The 19,254-nt window shown below is 30.4% G+C and overlaps 1 protein-coding gene across 1 annotated transcript; it reads right to left on the bottom strand.

Moving 5' to 3' along the window:
- Nucleotides 1-4,038: 4,038 nt before the first annotated feature.
- Nucleotides 4,039-10,378, bottom strand: LOC123302905 (putative uncharacterized protein DDB_G0277255). The gene is made up of 4 exons (XM_044885999.1): nt 10,192-10,378; nt 9,405-10,077; nt 7,821-8,332; nt 4,039-5,117 (listed from the first exon to the last, which is right to left on the bottom strand). The coding sequence occupies exons 1-4, from the start codon at nt 10,376-10,378 to the stop codon at nt 4,039-4,041; spliced, it is 2,451 nt and encodes an 816-aa protein (XP_044741934.1).
- Between the last annotated feature and the right edge of the window lie 8,876 nt (nt 10,379-19,254).

Here is a 19,254-nt window from a genome sequence, read left to right as displayed (position 1 = left end):
ACTATGTGAATACTGGAAATTAAGCCTCAGATCGAAGTTCAGTAAAGAGCATTATCGTTCGTCTTGATAAGCTTATTCAAGAATTTCCGGGTTCGGCGGTCAATTATAGAACACCTGTATATATTCCCATTAAAATGCATCTAACTGTAAAAAACATTACATGAGGGGGAAATATAACTTTAGTGGTGAAGCTCTCTGTTGCTCACGAGTTTTTTTTGTGCTCATCATTGTAATACGATAAAAAGTTTTAAAACGATTTATTAAAATCAAAATTCGTCAGTGAAACAGAAATTTATATTTGAACAATTTACTTGTTAAACAGGTAGAGATAAAAGATCGAAGCTTCTATATAAGATTTTGGAGCAGAGATTTTGCGCAAGAATTTAAATGCATCGAGCCATAAATAATTTCTCAATTCTAATTTCAAAATTGCATTTATTTATTTATTTATCAATACAACATAAAAACACAAAAATAAAATTCTGTAAACAATGAAAAAACAAAATTAACCATTAACTTAAAATAACAGGAACATTCGTATACGGGGACTTGCAAAAGAAAATAAATTGGAAATTAATCAAAAGTTAAATTGGTTAATTTCAAAAGAAAAAATAATAATTTTTGAGACGCCATCTACCAGAAAAAAAATTTTTTTTTAAAATCATTATTTTAAAATAACTGAATGTATTTTGCAATAAAAAAATTTTAATTTTTCTTAAAATTTTTTTAAACTAATTTTATAAATTGTACTTTATTGAAACTTAACTAATAGCAAGTACCCTACTAAATTAAGGATTCACTTCAAATAATTTAAACATTGGTGTACTATTAGAGGTAGTAAGGAAACAAAATTAAAAGTTGACCTTTTCTGACAAAATATCTGAGATCAAATCGGGTTAAGTCAAATTCTACGAAAACCATGGTATTTGCTGAAAAGTTTAGGAGTGATCTAATTTGCTGCTTGATAATTTAATAATTAACAAGAGTTATGTTTAAGGATTTAATTCAGTTGAAAGTTGGAAAAGGCACTTTAGAATCTAAATAAAAAAATAGGAAAACGGGTTTTATAATAAAGACGTATAAAATAACCATTATATCTGGGAATTATTATATTTGCATATATCTATGGGGCTTCCTTTGCAAAACGGGTACCTCACTTAGGAAAAAAATTTGAAGGCCATGAAATTCAAAAAAGCATTTAGGTTTCAGTGGCGAGAGTTTAATTTGATTATTTGCATAGTTTTTGGCCAAAACAGTTCATAATTTTTTAACTTCAAGTTTACGGAAAAATTACTTAGAACCAAAAATACTTAATATTGAAAAATAAACGTTGAATTGAAAGCGTAAATATGAATGCCGTTCAATAATATAAAAGAATTTTTCCCGATTTTAACACTTTTTTCATGCCATTCAAATTTTTTTTGCTACTTTCATTCAAATTTTGAACAAGATGGTATTCATTTCCCATAGATGCCGTCTATGATTGATAAAGGATAGACCAATAGTCAGGGATCAATTTTAAAATGGAATAATTTTCTAAAGTAAATTAATTTTAATATTTTGTCAGATTATTGAAACGTAAGCCAGAAAAAATTTTTCTGGGCCGATATTATTTTAATTTGTTTTTACTCAACCGCAAACGAAAGGTTTTGTTTTTTTCATATTTATGTATGTAGTGTTCTTTATTACCACTTATCATCCAAACCACCAAACAATTATCACATATTATTTCAAAATATAAATTCTTTATTACCACGTGACATCAAAACCACCAAATAATTACCACGTATTATTTCATTGTATAAAGCAAAAAGAAAACAAATTTTTATTTACATGATAGTTAAGTGTTAATTAGATGCTATACTTCGAAATTTGTGGAACTCATGTAAAGACGCCACTCCCGTCCCTTCCCTACATAGAAAAACTATTTTTGATCCGGTCAATTTAAACATTCGAAAGTACAAAAATTCGCACCGGGCTGAAATTTAGTAGGATTGATTAAAACACCATCATAAATGAAATCTAAATCCTCATTGATCCGAGATGTGGAAAAAATGTACGCGGAATGAAAGGTCACAAAAACAGATTTTTAGCGATTTTCCGCGGAACAGTAAGTTTTATTATAAATTTAGCTCAGACAAAAATTGTAGATCAGATAATTAAATATAAAAAATATCCAAATACTTTTTTCCTAATAGCCACCGTTTCATAAAATTATATGACGATTACAATTCTTCCAACTTTTTGAATCGTTATATCTCAGAAACGGTGGCTCTTAAGAAAAAAGTATTGAGACATTTTTTATTTTTAATTATCTGATCTACAATTTTCGCCTGAGCTAATTTTATGATAAAACCTACCGTTTTGCTGAAAATCACGAAAACCCCGTTTTTGTGACCTTTGACCCGCGTAAATTTTTTTCCACGTCTCGGATCGATGAGGACTTTTTAGATTTCTTTTATGATGATGTTTTGAACAATCCTGCCAAATTTCAGCCGTGTGCGAAATTTTGTACCTTCACTCATATTTATTTGTTTATTTTGACCGGGTAATTTACAAAATCAAATGAAAATACATGCTTCTTAATCGGAATATATTACACCAATTATTAAATGCTAATTAGGTACCTTAAAATTACTCTCTGAATTCAATATTGTTTCATAAAAATTACCAAAAATTAGGCACTCCAATGAGTCCTCCCAAAAGCTCATTTATAAATGCACTGTAAAAAATATGTGATCTTATACAAAATTATATATTTAACAAGTGAAAACAAACAATTGACTGAGTTAATTGTTGAAATACCATGTATAGGCAGTGTTGATAACTCTGTCACATTTCACATACATACATATCTGACATATTTAACTGATATTCTCATATAATGCGCAAGTGTTGATGCGCAATCGTTTGTTTTTTTTGACGTCATGTAAATAACAAAAGATATTCACTTTGATATTCCTATATTAATACATACTATAAAATTTGTACCTAATTAACGCCCTCGTGGGTAAACAGTGATGTTTACAAAAAAATGTTTCAAACAAAAGTTGTTTATTTTTTTGTAAGGAACATTTTTTACATTTAAACTTTTATTCTATCTCTAACGGTTTACAAGATGGGTACTACGGACCCATGACCCAATTGACCCATGTTGCTCATTTACGAACTTGACCTCACTTTTTACGTCCTAAGCACGCTGTAAAAATTTCAGCTTGATATCTCTTTTCGTTTTTGAGTAATCGTGACCACAGACGGACGGACGGACGGACAACCGGAAATGGATTAATTAGGTGATTTTATGAACACCTATACCAATTTTTTTTTTGTAGCATCAATATTTTTAGGCGTTACAAACTTGGGACTAAACTTATAATACTATGTATATTTCATATATACATGGTATAATTATAAAAAATTTCGTGCTTAATCGTCGGTTTCATTTTCCTGCGAAATAAAAGCAAAATATGTGAATAAATTAGATTCTTCAATAAGTTCGGTCTCAAAATGCTCGGCTACGAATGTAAATGACGAGACATATCTATTCATATGATTAGGTATTTCTACTGTTTAGCGAGGGAAGAAAGTTCCATTAATTAATTACAGGTCTTCAAAAACTTAGTCCCAGATGCGAAATAAGCAACTGACGCAGTAAATTATTATGCGAAATAAGCAAATAGCTAGAGTGCGAATTTTTGTTAAACCACTGTCGATGCTAGAAATGTTTAAAAAAAAGCGATATTTATGACAATGTCATTTTTTTAATATTTACCATTTCCCGCCATCAATTTAATTTTAATTTAAAAATTCATAATATAAAAGTTTTAATTTAAAGAGTTGAAATAAAAGTATTTTGGTACTAAATTTCAAAGTATAGCACTTAATTATTATGTAAATAAGAATTTTTTTAGTACATAAAATGAAAATAAATAAGCAGTACGTAAAATAGGAAAATAACCAAAAAATTTATTCTTGCACTATAAACTAGTAAAAAGATTCTATATTCTCGATCACTTTTACCATTTCAATAATATTCATTTAAACTGAATTGGTAGATTCGACAATTTCGATCAATTTTAACATTCTTTTAATACGTCGTTTTTTATCCCTGCCTTCTTCGCTTTCTAGTTCAGCATTAAGTAATTCAGCCTCTAGGCTAGGGAATCCTTCACTCTCTTCACTAGAGAAATTATGTGATCTTGCATTCAAAGATTCATTTTTTTCATTTTCATACTCAGCATTTTCGACAGTTTCGATCAATTGTAACATTCTAATAATACGTCTTTTTTTTTCCCTGCCTACTTCGCTTTCTAGTTCAGCATTAAGTAACTCAGCCTCTAAACTAGGGAATTTTTTACTCTCTTCTTTAGACGTATTATGTGATTTTACATTCGACGATTTCTTTTTTTTATTTGTATTTTGTATTTCGAATGTACGAACTTTCTTCTTAGTTGTATTGCTAACGAATGGATGTGTGGTTTCAAGATTTTCGACCATTTTTGTACGTGTAAATTTAGAAGTTTCTTCAGAATCAATTTGATTAGGATTTCTATTTTCGTAAGAATGAAGATTTTCCTCAATACCATTTTCAGTCAATGAATGTGAGCTTTTTTTGTGACGATTTTTGGTTTCAGTTTTTCTATTTATCCTATTATTAGTTTGTTTCATTATTTTTTTATTTAACTCACCTTTTTCTGTTTCATTTAACTGAGATGATTCTGTTTCACTCAATGTTAAAGTGCTCGAAGAATCCAAACCTATTTCAGGGTATTCGATAGTCTGAACGGTTTCTTCGTAATTTCTTACAAACTTTTCTTTATCAATTTTTAATCTTTTATAAGGTATTACATAGTCTTGAAAAATTTCATTCGATTTCAAACTATATGTAGTGACAATTTTTGTTTTTTGTAATTCGTTAACATCCTTCGATTGATTATGAAATTTATTTTTCTTTTTCCGCAAATTTTTATCCTCGAATCGAATTTGATTTGATCCCATTAAAAAAGATGTACTTCGAACACGTATTTTTTTATTATCCAATTTTTTTATTGATATTTCCTTTGGCTGAACGTTCATAATCTGATGTTCTCCTGGATTTTTATATTTCGCATGATAACCTGCAAATATAAGACTCACTTAAACAACGTAAAATTATCCAAATTTGCATTTTTTTTTTTTTCGATTGAAGAAAGAGTTGTGTTTTTGTTAGAAAAAAAAAATATCGATAATATACGAGGCAACACGAAAACAGTTTATTTATATGCACTATGTGCTGCACGTAAGCGGCTGTACATGGATGTAATATGAATGCAGTGCAAATTTTATTCTTAAGTGAGCTTGAGGTAACGATGGGACACAAATACACTGCGTTGCATCAACCTAAAAATCGGTTTACGTAATCTATGTTACTTTTAAGTTAAAATTTTTACCTAATTTGAATAAATAGGGCGTCTTAACAAAACGTGCTGAATTCAAATTATCGAAATTCTACAACTCTATATATTAAATAATATCACTTCTTATTTAAGGCATATTTACCATTTAGGTCATATTTTAAATGGTGTTGACTATTTTATATTTTTATTTATGAAAAAATTAAATTTGTACACGTGTGTTTGTTTACTCAAAATAATTAGAAATATCGATGATATCACATATTTGACCAGTACATATAGTCAAAAATGAGTATCTCATACTAAATAATTTTTTAAGGTATTAAATATTAATTAAAAAATTTGAAAAAATGAATGGTGGCTTCTAAACATTTCAAAGTATTTATTAGCGATGGAAATTTATCTAAAAGTTAATTTTTCAACAAAATTTTAAAAATTTTAATACTTTTATAATAAATTATTTTAGTTAACTAAAAATGCATGATTTTTCATTTTTTTCAACTTAAAAAAATTATTATAAACAAAGTATTAAAATTTTTTAACTCTTTTAACATAGCCAAAAAACTTTACGCGAATTATTTAAGCCTTTTTTTTTAGTTTACAATGTAAACGAAAATTCCAGAAAATTTTTTTAATAAACAATAGTCTAACTTGTTGAAAAATTAACATTAAAATAAATTTCCAACAGTAATAAATTTTTTAATGTTTAGAATCCACCATAATTTTTAAAAATTTTAAATTAATATTTAATACCTTAAACAAATTATTTAGTGTGAGATACTCGTTTTTGACGATATTATTTTGACAAATAGGCTAAAAATGACGCAAAAAGACCCATTTTCAGCATTAAATTAAAATTATAAATAATGGACTTCCGGGAGTTTTTTATTGGAAATTTGCCTCTTCTTAACAATTTTTTTTTTAATTTCTTAAATATTTTACATTCTCAAGATGTGAGTTTTTGTAAGCGGTAATCCCAAAATTTTAGAGAGAGTTTTTTACATAAAAAACATACAGAATTTCTATCGCATTTTACTTAATTTCTGAAAAAGGCAGTAAATTTTTGAATAGCTTTTGCAGAGAATGAATTGTATGATCTTCTATTACTCTCCGATAATTTGTTTATTCATATTTTCTCGAAAATATAAACCAATGCACCATGAAAATACATGGAGGGTTGGGAGTGTGTTATAAATAATTCTGGAGGGTCGGAAGTGTGTGATAAATTCGTTTTATGACCCCTAGAACATACATGATTTATGGGATTTTGGGAATGTCTGATCTATATATTTGTTGCTCGAACTTTAACGGAATAAGCCACGGAAGTGCTATATGGGGATTTCTCAACTTCACAACCTCCTTTCCCTTTTTTCGAGTCGAAAAATCGAGAGTTTTCGAAATTTTTAAGGCTTTGCACAACTCTAAAGCTCCAATTGAGATAATACTAAGAAAATGTCGAGTGCTCAGACCAGGGTTCGAGGATATATATCAATGGATATATATGATGATATATATCCGATATATATCACATGAATTTTTACGATATATATCAATACAAAAATGATTAAAAAAATTTAATATTTTTTAGTAATTTTTGGCGTTTGTAACTTACTTCCCAAATTTTGATGGCATTGAAGTAGAGTTAAAACATACTAATACTAAGTTCTAATCGTGTCGTGCCAGAAAAAGTTCGTTTCGCAAGAATAAGTTTAAGTAAGATTCAGAATAGGAAGATGATCTACCTGTATCTTCCTTGCAGTGAAACCAAGCACAATTATGAATACGACATTTTTTTATTTGGTAATTAACAGTTTATTACGAATGACTGATTTGATAAGTAAAGGACTGATTAGACTCTATAGTTATTATTTGTAATAATTATTGTTTTGTTACCTTAGTGTAGGTATGACCATTGATTGGATAGAATTTATAAAATTGTTTTATGTGTTTTATTTATAAAATTTTCTGATTTTTAATTGATTTTGCCTGATCTAAAAGAATATTTTATGTTTTGAATTCATTTGTCTGATTTTAAGTACCTTAATAAATTAAAAATTTAAAACATTTTAGTTTTGTTTTTAAATATCAAAATTTTGATATATATCGGATACCTATCAAAAATATCCGATATTTTGATATTTATAATAAATATCGGATATTTTCGAACCCTGTTTCAGACCCCCTTTCTATCCTTTTATGTAACGATTTCGTGTGTTGAAAGACACAAAAAACCCATTTCAATATAAAATCGTCAATAATAAGAATTTTTTTTCATATCTAATTTTCAATCAAGGAAAAGGATCCTCAAAGAATAACAGCCGCTTTACAAATCGCAAATATGATAATATTTTCTAAACCGAAAAGTAAGACCTAACGAATTCTTGAATCGAATTTCGTTACTTAAACTCAAAATGTGATTTCGCTCACCCTTAAAGTTAGTATTTAAACATTCCATTTGTTTATCAGAAGCAGATTTATTTACGAAATATTCGCCTTCAGCTGATTTAGAAAGTAACTCAAGATTGCTGCTTCTTTTAGTTTCAAGAGACATTTCATTAAAATTTGTATGCACGCCACCATTTATGTTCCTTTCATTCGAATTAACGATTGAAAACTTTGGTGTATTATCTCTTGCAGAAACTTCCAAAGATGAAATATTGACCCGACTCCTTTTATGTACTTTTCTTTCCGTAAATATATCTGTTATCTTCGGCTGAAGCCACGTTTTACGTTTACGTTGGCAGTTCAATAAAAATGGGAATAGCTTTGGATTTTTTTCAAAATGATTTTCCATTGATGTGTTGAGCTGTGATTGGATACTGTTATTCAATTTTCTTGAAGCCAATGCAGCTGGTGCCTGTTCGATATTTACATTATTGGGATTATTTGAAGTCGAAGGTATTTGATTATTAAAGATTTCCATTGAGGTCGATGTTGAACTGAAATGTATAAAGGATAAATTAGAATGGAAAAGACTATAATTGACAGATAAATAACGGGGTGTAACTCCCAAGCCTTCTTCTAGCTAAGACCTTCGTGAGAAGTTTTAACTTAAGTTGGTATACGTGTGTATTTACACCCGTTCAAAATGTCACATCAATCTACAAAAAACTAATTTATATATAGATAGCTGTGATTAACTGTAACTTATTATATTTGAATAATTAATAGCTTTATTAAAATTCTAACAGACTATCGAAATCGATTTTTTTTCAAATACATTTTTTTTATTTTTTTACTCGGGTACTTTTTGTTGAACTGGGGAGCTTTTATGTACGTTTAATGTAAATTAATTCATGCAATTTATCTGAGAAAATGGTCTTTTAACACTTTCCAAAGTTAAATTAACCCAAAATTAAGTACTAAATCAGAATCACAATTGGGTATAAAATAATAAAATATCATTTTTGTCACCTGCATATATGCATAAAATTAGTACCACACTCTGCCGCTTTATGTCGAGGCTTGGAAGGATGAGAAAAGTTATGTCAAAGTTTCCTATGAATTTGGAAAGCGTATATGCATAAAAATAGGATGATAAAAATTGATTGTTTGCTTATTTAAAGGTAACCTTGTTTATTTATGTCTAGTGTACTTTCAGCTTTCAAATGGTGTCAGAAACATTTCAATGCTATCATTATTAAATATGTATTGAAATTCCATATTCTATACATAAAGTCTCTATTTTTATTAACATTATTGTATATTAAAAAGCTACAATAAGCCAGTTCACAATATTGAAAAATGGGGTTAATATAAGAATTTTGACCAATTTTTTGGGAAAAATATCGGTTTATTACTGCTTAAATTTATTCAAAAAGGCACTAGATTTTGCCAGGACGTCTAATTTGTTTGGGCTGCAGCTGTGGTACAACCATGTACATTCATCGGCTATGACAAACGAGTTTTACGATTGTAAAAATGCATACCACAGATACAATGTACAAAAATGACATAGATACATTCGAATACGACATATAATATTCGAAGTAAATAATAAACACAACTCACCTACGATTATTAGAAGAATATGTAATCATTTTACATGAAAATACTTGGTTATTTTGAGCTGTTAGCGTATCTGTATATTTCTTAACTCGATTTTCAACCGGTTTTCTGTCTTTACTAGTTTTCAATGCTTTGGATTTCGACGAAGTTGTCAAAAATGATGGAGGTAGTTGGCTATATTGAGAGCTTTCGATATTTCCAGGGAATTCATTTTCATTTGATAGATTACTAGGCATAATTTGTTCATCGCCATCTATAATAGTTTTCAATGCTTTGGATTTCGATGAAGCTGCCGAAAGTGATGGAGGTGGTGGGCTATATTGTAAGCTTTCGATATTTCCAGGGAATTCATTTTCATTTGATAGATTACTAGGCATAATTTGTTCATCGCCATCTATAATAGTTTTCAATGCTTTGGATTTCGATGAAGCTGCCGAAAGTGATGGAAGTGGTGGGCTATATTGTAAGCTTTCGATATTTCCAGGGAATTCATTTTCATTTGATAGATTACTAGGCATAATTTGTTCATCGCCATCTATAATAGTTTTCAATGCTTTGGATTTCGATGAAGCTGCCGAAAGTGATGGAGGTGGTGGGCTATATTGTAAGCTTTCGATATTTCCAGGGAATTCATTTTCATTTGATAGATTATTAGGCATAGCTTGTTCATCATCATCTATAAAAGTAAAATATTTTTAGAAATATTATTTTACTTGCGTAAACCAATTGCACAGATTATAAAAAGTAGCCTGATTAAATAAAAATTTATTAGTACTAAATGAATTATTACCATCAGAAGTAGTCGGAAAACACAAATTATTACATAATGCATTTCTAAATTTTGTAATTTTACTCTTAATATCTCGTATATTGTTTTCAGTTAAATTTACTAAAACCTGTCCATTTTTACAATATTCTAAGATTCGATATTCTATTTTTGTTGTTATAGTAAAGTCAAATGCATCATCTTCCTCCATTTTGATTATTAATATATTGTTGTTGATTTTATAACGAATAAGAAATTGTTGATATAAACGTATAAATCACAATTCTTCGATTCTATTTTATCGAAAGACAATACCAAGCCTTGTGTTGTCTTGTCTATTCACTATTGTAATTTAAATGCCAAAATGATTCTAAATAAAAAATTACAAGGAATTAACTCTACTGTCTTTGTCTATAATGTCCATAGACATATTATAATATACTCTAGATTATATCTATTGATACTTCTCAATTACTGTTCACCATCTGTTGATTTTAGTTGAAACTGTCTACTATGGGATAGTTGTTTTCAAATGTATTTTTTAAAATAAAAACAATTACTTTTTTATATTATAGAATTCATGAACAAAATTTGTGTTTTAAAAATTGTTACAATAACTTTTATCATGTGTCTTGTTTCAAGATTGTAAACAAACATTTCCGTTAAAATATATCTATGGTCGTGCAGACTGTAGTTCTTTTTATAAATAATTATCATTTATAATAATAATTGATCTAAATTTTTATTAGAACTTTTTTTAGAACATTATGTAAAAATAAAATTAGAAAATATGTGAATAAAACAGAATATTTACTTTAAATGCTTAATTGGAGGACGATGAAACCTCATACATATTATTTGCACCAACAACCTGTAGGTTGTTATGTATAGATTGGGTTCAAAAATCGGGCCCATCAATCTTAGGATCAATCCCGGCGGAGAAGCTATGGAATCCTATAGTGTCATCTGCTTAAAGTAGTACCTCTTACTCGGAGATATCTTCGAGTGATAGGTTGATCTCAAGGAGGACACAGAGCACTCCTATGTCTACGTTTCAGAGACCCATTTACGGTACCCCTCTTATGTATTATTATTATTATTATTATTATTATTATTATTATTATTATTATTATTATTATTATTATTATTATTATTATTATTATTATTATTATTATTATTAGATTTGAATATTAACGAATTCATGCCTGCCAAGGAGGGAGAAAGGATACAGGATTTTCATCCCAGAGCCTCCCATCTCCTTGAGAGGCATAAATCTTCACAAGGCAGCTACGTCTTTTGAAGAAAGTTCACTGACTTGTGGCCGTGTAGTCTGTACGTCCGTCAGTCCACGCGACGTCCGTTAGTCCGTCTGTCTTCCGAGTCGGTGGTACGTAAGTCTGATGCCCTGGTCAAGGAGGCTCCGTCCCTACACCGCAGCGATGTGGTACCTACTAAAAAAAACAAAAAAAAAAACTTCAAGGGCTGTTACTTGAAGACAGTCTGATACGATCTCAATGTACGAAGGGTGCCTATGATGACAGCCTTCTGCATAGAAGAGATAAGGTAACGAAGATGAGACCTGCAGACCGGAATTTGAGATAGATTCGTCTCGAGAGTGGGACGAATTCCGCCAAGACAACTGATAACGAGGACAACCATTTTGACTGAGTAGCCAGGGTGTAGCTGACGTAGTTCTTGTAAGAGATCAAGATATTTAGTCCGTTTTTGCTCCTCCTTCGTGACTATGTTCGTTCCTGCAGGCAGAACTCGATGACGTACATAGTCTTGGATGAGATATCCTGGAGCACTATATCAGGCTTAGTAGCAGAGAGCTGCCTGGTAGTTGGGAACGAGAAATTCCAGAAGATAATGCATTTCTCGTTCTTGACGACGGACTCGATCTCGCCTGGATCGCCATATGGTAGGACTGGCGAAGGGTCCACTTCATACTTCTGTCTCAAGAAGTAGTACAGCACGCGGAGGGCAGCGTTATGGCGATATATGTAGGTGTTTGTGGCATATGAAGGACATGCCGAGATGAGGTGCATCAGCGTCTCCGGCTGAGATTTGCACGCTCTTCACATAGTAGTGGAGACTGCTTCCTTACATACATACTTTTGGTGAGTTAGCGTCGCTATCACACCATTTCGGACTTGAGTCCAGCTGATCGGAGAAAAGAGAACGTAAGATCAACGGAAAGACTACAGGTGTCTAGATGACGGTAGAAAATTCCCTGAAGGTCACGATTCCGATGATCTTCGAAGAGGGAGCGTATTTCAGCTCGTTTCACAGCTGAACGAAGTCGAGATTGGGAGAGAAGGACCACGTTATCATCAAGATCACGATTAGACGGATCAAAAGCATGGGCTCGAACATGAAGGTTATAAGAAGAAGAACGATCGCTATAGAAAATATTGTCCCCAAAATATGGATAAAATAAGTGAGGCGCTGCGACCGCTAAGTAGTATCAATAAAAGCGGGCTGTTGTGCGCTAATTTGAAATGATATATCAATTTGTACATTGTGCAACTAACTTCATCTACTTGTACTCATAAACAGCTAACTTCGCAGATACTACTTCTTGATGACAGCGCGGCTGGTGGCTGAAAAATGAACTATAAATTCTACAAATTTTCAGGGACAGACGCGCTAATGCTTTAACACGTAGCGATCGTTCTCCTTCTTTATAACCTTCATGGGCTCGACATAGGAGTTTTACGTCCTTATATATATATAAGTTCTTGACTTTTTTTTCTTATGAAAGTCATTTTTACCAACCGAAAAAAATAAATTCACACAAAAAAAGAAATGCTTTCCGTGGAAAATATTAACTCTTAAACAATTTTCTCTTGCTCTCAAACCCTCTCTAACGATCTGTATAAACTATAAAGTATAAATGAATATATCAAAAAAGTTAAGTTGGCTGACTAAGTTAAAGGAGGTTGGTAGTACGATATTCAATATAAGTGGAACATGCGTATGTGTGTGGTAAATTCAAACAAATGAATATGTCATTTGTCATTTAAATAAAGCAAAAAATTAATGAGACACAGAAACCTCTTAATTATATTTAAATTATTATATGATTTAAAATAATTATTTATTTATTTTTTATTAATAACATGTACAATCGTAGATTAATATCAGGTAAACGTAAAATAAACACAACAAAACATACGTTTAAAAATATTAATGTTTAATTTATTAATAAACTTAGGTAGAGTTAATGTTTTTACTAAAGCATTGAGGAATTTAAACAATGCAAATAATACTATGCAAAATAATGTTGATCAAGATAGCGAAAGCGATTTTGAATTACTTGATTTTGATCAATTATCAAAATGTAATGATTTGTTGCAAGGTTTGTTTTGAATACTAATTAAAAGACTATAAAATTTTTAATTTTGTATTTATTTTGATGGTTAATTAATTAATTGATAAACATTTGTTTCAGTTAAAAGTAAAAGTCAAAAAATAATGAGAAAAACCGACAACGAAGAAGAACAAACTTTTAATGCGTGGATTAAAAAATTATTAATCATTATTATTATATTTATAACAACATTAACATGTATGTTACATATTTAACTATCAAGAATATTTATTAATTATTTAATATTAATAAAAAATAATTATTGTTATTTTAGATTTTATATTTCTGAATAATGCAAATCAATTATATGATATAAATGTAAAAATAAATGAAATTAATTATAAAATTATTAATATGTGTAATAATTATAATAATATTGTATTCAACGATATCAAAGGTAAGGATACAATTATATACAGGTGCCTCTGAAAGGTCTTTATAACGATCTACCCAGCCGAGTTCATAAAATGTGCTCGTTTAGTAAAGTACCTCGTAGTATTTTTGTGAAATTTTTTCAAACCGCCCCCAAATCGGTACGAATTGTAAGCTACGGGTGATCAAAGCTAGACATATAGTTAATAGTACAGTTAATAAGTCGGTTACGTGTTTATAGGATCCTAAGGAACATTCAGCCAACTTAATCTGGTCATAAGGGGACATAGGGCTCCAGCGGGGAACATATGTTACCAAAAAACTGCCCCAACACAGGAGATGATAGAAAATTGTTTTGAAATGCTTATTTAAAAACAATTTTTATCCTTTGTCATATGTAATTTTTGAATCCTATGTTAGATTACACGGATTTTGTGACGTCTTCCGAAAATCGTGCCATTTTTTGACCAGCATAGCACTTTTTTGGCACAAAAACGGCAAACTAAATAATCGCCAACCAAAAATACCTTGTAGATGATAATTTTAAGCCAAAATAAGCATTTCAAAACAATTACTTAGTCATCTCTTGGATTGGGTCAGTTTTTCGGCTGCGTCTTACTGGAGTCCTGTTCCTTCTTATGACTATGTTAAGTTGACTGAATGTTCCTTATGGTCTCATAAACACGTTACCGGTTTATTAACTGTACCAATAACTTTAATATATGTGTAGCTTTGATCGTCCGTTGCTTGAAGTTCGAAAACTAAGGCGTTTTGAAATATTTCATAATCGGGCGAAGTCCTTTTACTTTTTTGTAATATTGCTTCATTTTTATTTTTAAAATGGAATGCGAGATTTAAAAAAAATTTTAATGGTTACACTGTTTTATTGGACACAAAGTGACGAACTGGCATCAACTTGAAGTCAAATTACGCGCAATGTGGCATTTTTCATCTAGTGTGCACACTTTGGTGTCCATTCGTCAGTTTGTCAACACATATCGATAACAGCTAATAACACAAGATCCATATCAATCATGATTAATATCAACTCAGTGTTGGTATTAAGGTACTTCTAACGATATGCGACTAAAAATAGTTTTTCTGGGAAAATTTCAAATACGTAGTTTTCAATGAAATAAAGCTGTAAACAAAACTTTAGTACCATTGACCGTCTCTGTTAGCTGCAATAAATTTTCAAAGTTGTCGATGTTTAATATGTAAAGGATTGGAATTCATACTATTAAGAACGCATTTATGAAAATTTTTAGTTCGCGTTTTGGTAAAGAAAATAACTTACAAAAAATAGATATACAGAGTGAAATATTTTAATCTATTATGACTAATAGCTCGTTTTGTAATTAACCAATCCAAAATTAACTCACAAAAAGTAGCAGAGTTTGATGGGGGGGGGGATTATGTTTTTTCATCAGATTGTAACTAGTTCTCTAGGTTCCTTTAATAGTTAATTTAGACCCTAAAAGGTAAGAGATAGAATAACACATTAAATTTACATTTTTATCTAAACCATTTTTTCAAAAATCGTTAGCTTTCGGAAGAAATGCGACTTAAAAATATGTCATTATTGCATTTAATTGAAAGAAAATACGTTCGCTTTAGACAAATTGTTTACACAAAAGTTATCAACGGCAATAAAGGCCCTTATTTTGTGTTTATAACTTTTAAGCGCAGGTAAAAGATCATTGTTTGATCAAGATATCAAGGAAGATCCAAGTCATGTACTAATCTGAATGCCCTTGACAACTTTTGGATAAAGCATTTTCTGTAAATAGCGTGTTTTCTTTCGATTAAATGCATTAATGACATATTTTTAGTCGCATTTCCTCCGAAAGCCAACGATTTTCGAAAAAAATATTAGGTCTTTATGAAGATCAACTTTCTAATTTAGAGTGTTATTCTATCTCTTAGCCATTCATGAATGACGTAAGCATGATTTTTACGATTTTTGACCTCCTCCCTTCCTCCACGTAAGTGTACATAAGATTTCGTGAACTCCTCCTTCCCCTTCTTACGTAAGATTCAATCTCGTTTTATCGAATAATAAAACATTGTTAGAAGGATCAGTTACAGTAAAATTCACAGTTTGCGTAAATTAAAGTTTTTTTTATTCTTTAGCAGAGAGACCTTAGTTCGCGATGTGCATACATTAAATATGGAATCGGTAATTTTCTTTAAAAATAATCGTCATTTATTCATTGACAAGCAATTTAATTATAGTTATGATACTAGACTTAAAAATAATTTAAGAACTAATGCTAGCAGTCTTACAAAAACATTTCATAGTCCATATAATTGTAGTGCAACCTCGACATAACAAATTTGAAAGGAACCAGTAAATATTCGTTTAACTGAGGTTTGTTATATTGAGGTTGGGTTGGTCTAAAATTGGTTATAAAGAGGTAAAAGTAGTATATTACACCTAAGGAGAAAAAGTAAAGAATGTCTCAGATCTCATTATAATTGTCTCAGATTTCGCTGACAAACATAAGATCTGAGATATTCTTTACTTGCTCCCGTAGTGTGTATACTACTTTTCTCTTTTGAAAATTCGTTTTATAGTTGAAAATGTTTTTTCGCAAAAACTATTCTCTTATGGACAATTCAAGGCGATTACAAAAAATTTGTTAAATCGAGGAATTTGTTATTTTGAGGTTCGTTATATTAAGGTCGCAAAATTCCTCCAGATATTAAAAATCAAAGCCAAATGAATCTGTTAAAGAAAAGTTTAATAGCTTATTTAAATAATTAAAATCTACTATAGATGAATTGTATGGATGGTAATTTTATTTGTTTTGTATATCATTTGTAATGGTGTAACGCAAATAACTATTTATTATTATTATTATTTCTAATATTGAATTTCAACACATAAAATCTTGCGTAAAAATGGGTTTAATACCCCCTCCCCTTACATAGGCACATGAACAGAATTTTAAAACCCTCTTCAAATGCTTACGTAATAAATTTTTAGGATCTCAATTACTTTTGATCCTAAATGGTCTCTTACCTTTTGGGATTTAAATTGACTATTGGAGCAACCTGGAGTAGGGATATTCGATATACATCGATGCATCGAATTCACTCGATGTTTACGGTACGATGTTTTGAGAAACTATTGATTTACTCGATGTATCGATGTATTTTCATAAAACATCGAATCAATGGTAATCAAGGTTAATAAGTAGGCAAAGGAGTCGTTGCCAATAAAAAGGGCCCCACAAGGCGGTCCAAAGGCGGTAAAACACACCACGAGGGAGCACCAAATTCATTAACGAAGACTAAGAAAAAACGTCTTTATGGATTTTGCCTTCTGGGTATTAGCCATTTTCCCTTAGGTCAGGGGGTTGACTACAACATTTTTGCTATATTTGTAAAAGTACTCGATGTTGAGAAAGCATCGATGTTTCTAGCCGATGCATCGGAAAATATCGATGCAAAGTCTCGATGCATTGCATCGAATAAAAACATTGATGTATTTTTGCAGTGTACGTCCCTAAGAACTAGATTCAATCTGAGGTCAGAACATGATGTAAAGACTCTGCATATTTTGTTTAATTTATTTTTTGATGGGTGAACTATTGTATATAAATAAACACTTTAGGGATGCTTTGAGCCTAAATAGAAAGTAATTGACCGTTTTGTTCACGAAAAAACACTAAACAAAGATTACGTTTTGACGAATATATTTATTTTAATCCAGAAATGAATTGTACAAGCATCAAAATTGTTCAACTTTTCAATGTCATGAGTAAAAATAAATTTTTTTTAACATAGATAATCTGAATCAGTGATAAGCAAGTGAAAATAGACTGAGATAATTATCGAAATACCCTATATAACAGTGTCGAATACCAGACCTTGTATTGGTTTATAAATAAGTTAAAAGAAACAAAAAAATGTGTGTTAAATAAAATGGCAATGTTTGGCCGCCGTCTTTGGTCAGTCGGGCAAACGGGAATGAAATAATTAGGTTACACATTTATTGAGCACATATACCAGAATTTTGTTCGTATCATCAATATAAGCGTTACAAACTTGGGACTAAAATTAGTATACTTTGTAGTAAAACAAAAAAGAGTATTTCACGGTTTCCCCATACTTTATAAAAGACCTTATCTGGAAAACACCCTCATTCTCGATTGAATGATATGAAAACCTGGAACAAAAATTAATAAAGCTTTTAACAACAAATAAGGTTGGTATATATAGTGATAAAGGACTGATATTTATATTTATGAGTTAAAGGAGATTATATTACGGATCGTTTAACGAAAATATTTCAACTCCTTTAGGAGAGTTAAGGGGGCGCTAAAGTAGGTTTTTTTTAAAAATGGATTGAGGATTCGAGTGATAGCTCATTCGAAGGCTTTTTTTCGCGGAATTAGATGATTTAAAAGTAGACGGTTAGCATTTTTTATTACATTAAGGGCAATAAAAACACACGCACACGCGCGCTAGAGGAGTCTTAGAGAAAAAAAATTCTGCGTAAATAAGATTTGAATAAAAAAATAAAAATCCTACGCTATCCTTTAATGGATCGATGATAAACTTTATTTTGTGTGGATCTTTTGTCCTACAAAACAAAGCCAACCAACCCGATTTTAGCAAAAGATCTTTTCGCATTTGATATTAAGTTACAAAGAGCTGTTTCAAAATTTCAACTGTCGACTGTCTAGATTCCAAACAAAGCAATTCGGAACAAAGGCAAGTTTAGCCAAATCGACTTATTTACCTGACTGAACAACGCAAATTAGTGGTAATGTGTTTATCAGTCTATATATGTGTTCCTATATGGTACACTAGAGACCAAACGCGCGGGCCGATTTTTATGTGTTTGACGTTAATCAATTTGTGTTAATCTTGAAAGTGCCATTGAAGAAATGGCAGTAATAAAAATTCGATATACCATTAAAAAGATCGTAATCCGCACAGATAATCAATTTGAAATTGATAAACAAAATTTCACTTATTTGGTAATACTTTCGTTTTGGTATTCGTACCTGTATACGAGACCTTTTTATACCATGTATATATGAAATATACATAGTATATTAAGTTTAGTCCCAACTTTTGTTTTAAACATTTTTCCGTAAACATCACTGTTTACCCGTGAGGGCGCCAATTAGGCGGAAATTTTATAATATGTACTATACTTGATTATCAGTTATGTATGTGTCACATGTTTGTATGTGTAATGTGATAAAGAAATCAACACTGACTATGCATGGTATTTCAACAATTAACTCAGTCAATTGTTTGTTTTCACTTGTTTTTTCTTGTACTCCTTGTTCTATTCGTTATAAAACGACTCTCTCAGCTCTCCG

Source organism: Chrysoperla carnea, chromosome X, assembly GCF_905475395.1.
Source record: "Chrysoperla carnea chromosome X, inChrCarn1.1, whole genome shotgun sequence".
NCBI lineage: Eukaryota > Metazoa > Arthropoda > Insecta > Neuroptera > Chrysopidae > Chrysoperla > Chrysoperla carnea.
The sequence above is the reverse complement of the archived record's forward strand: the minus strand, read 5'-3'. Positions and strand labels throughout refer to the sequence as shown.

What these genes read in the sequence shown, in the direction of transcription:
- LOC123302905 (XM_044885999.1), bottom strand. Translation starts at nt 10,378, where the DNA reads ATGGAGGAAGATGATGCATTTGACTTTACTATAACAACAAAAATAGAA. An exon ending in TATTCTTCTAATAATCGTAG is followed by an intron (nt 8,333 to 9,404) that starts GTGAGTTGTGTT and finishes TATACATTTCAG; the next exon opens with TTCAACATCGACCTCAATGG. An exon ending in TTTAAATACTAACTTTAAGG is followed by an intron (nt 5,118 to 7,820) that starts GTGAGCGAAATC and finishes TTATATTTGCAG; the next exon opens with GTTATCATGCGAAATATAAA.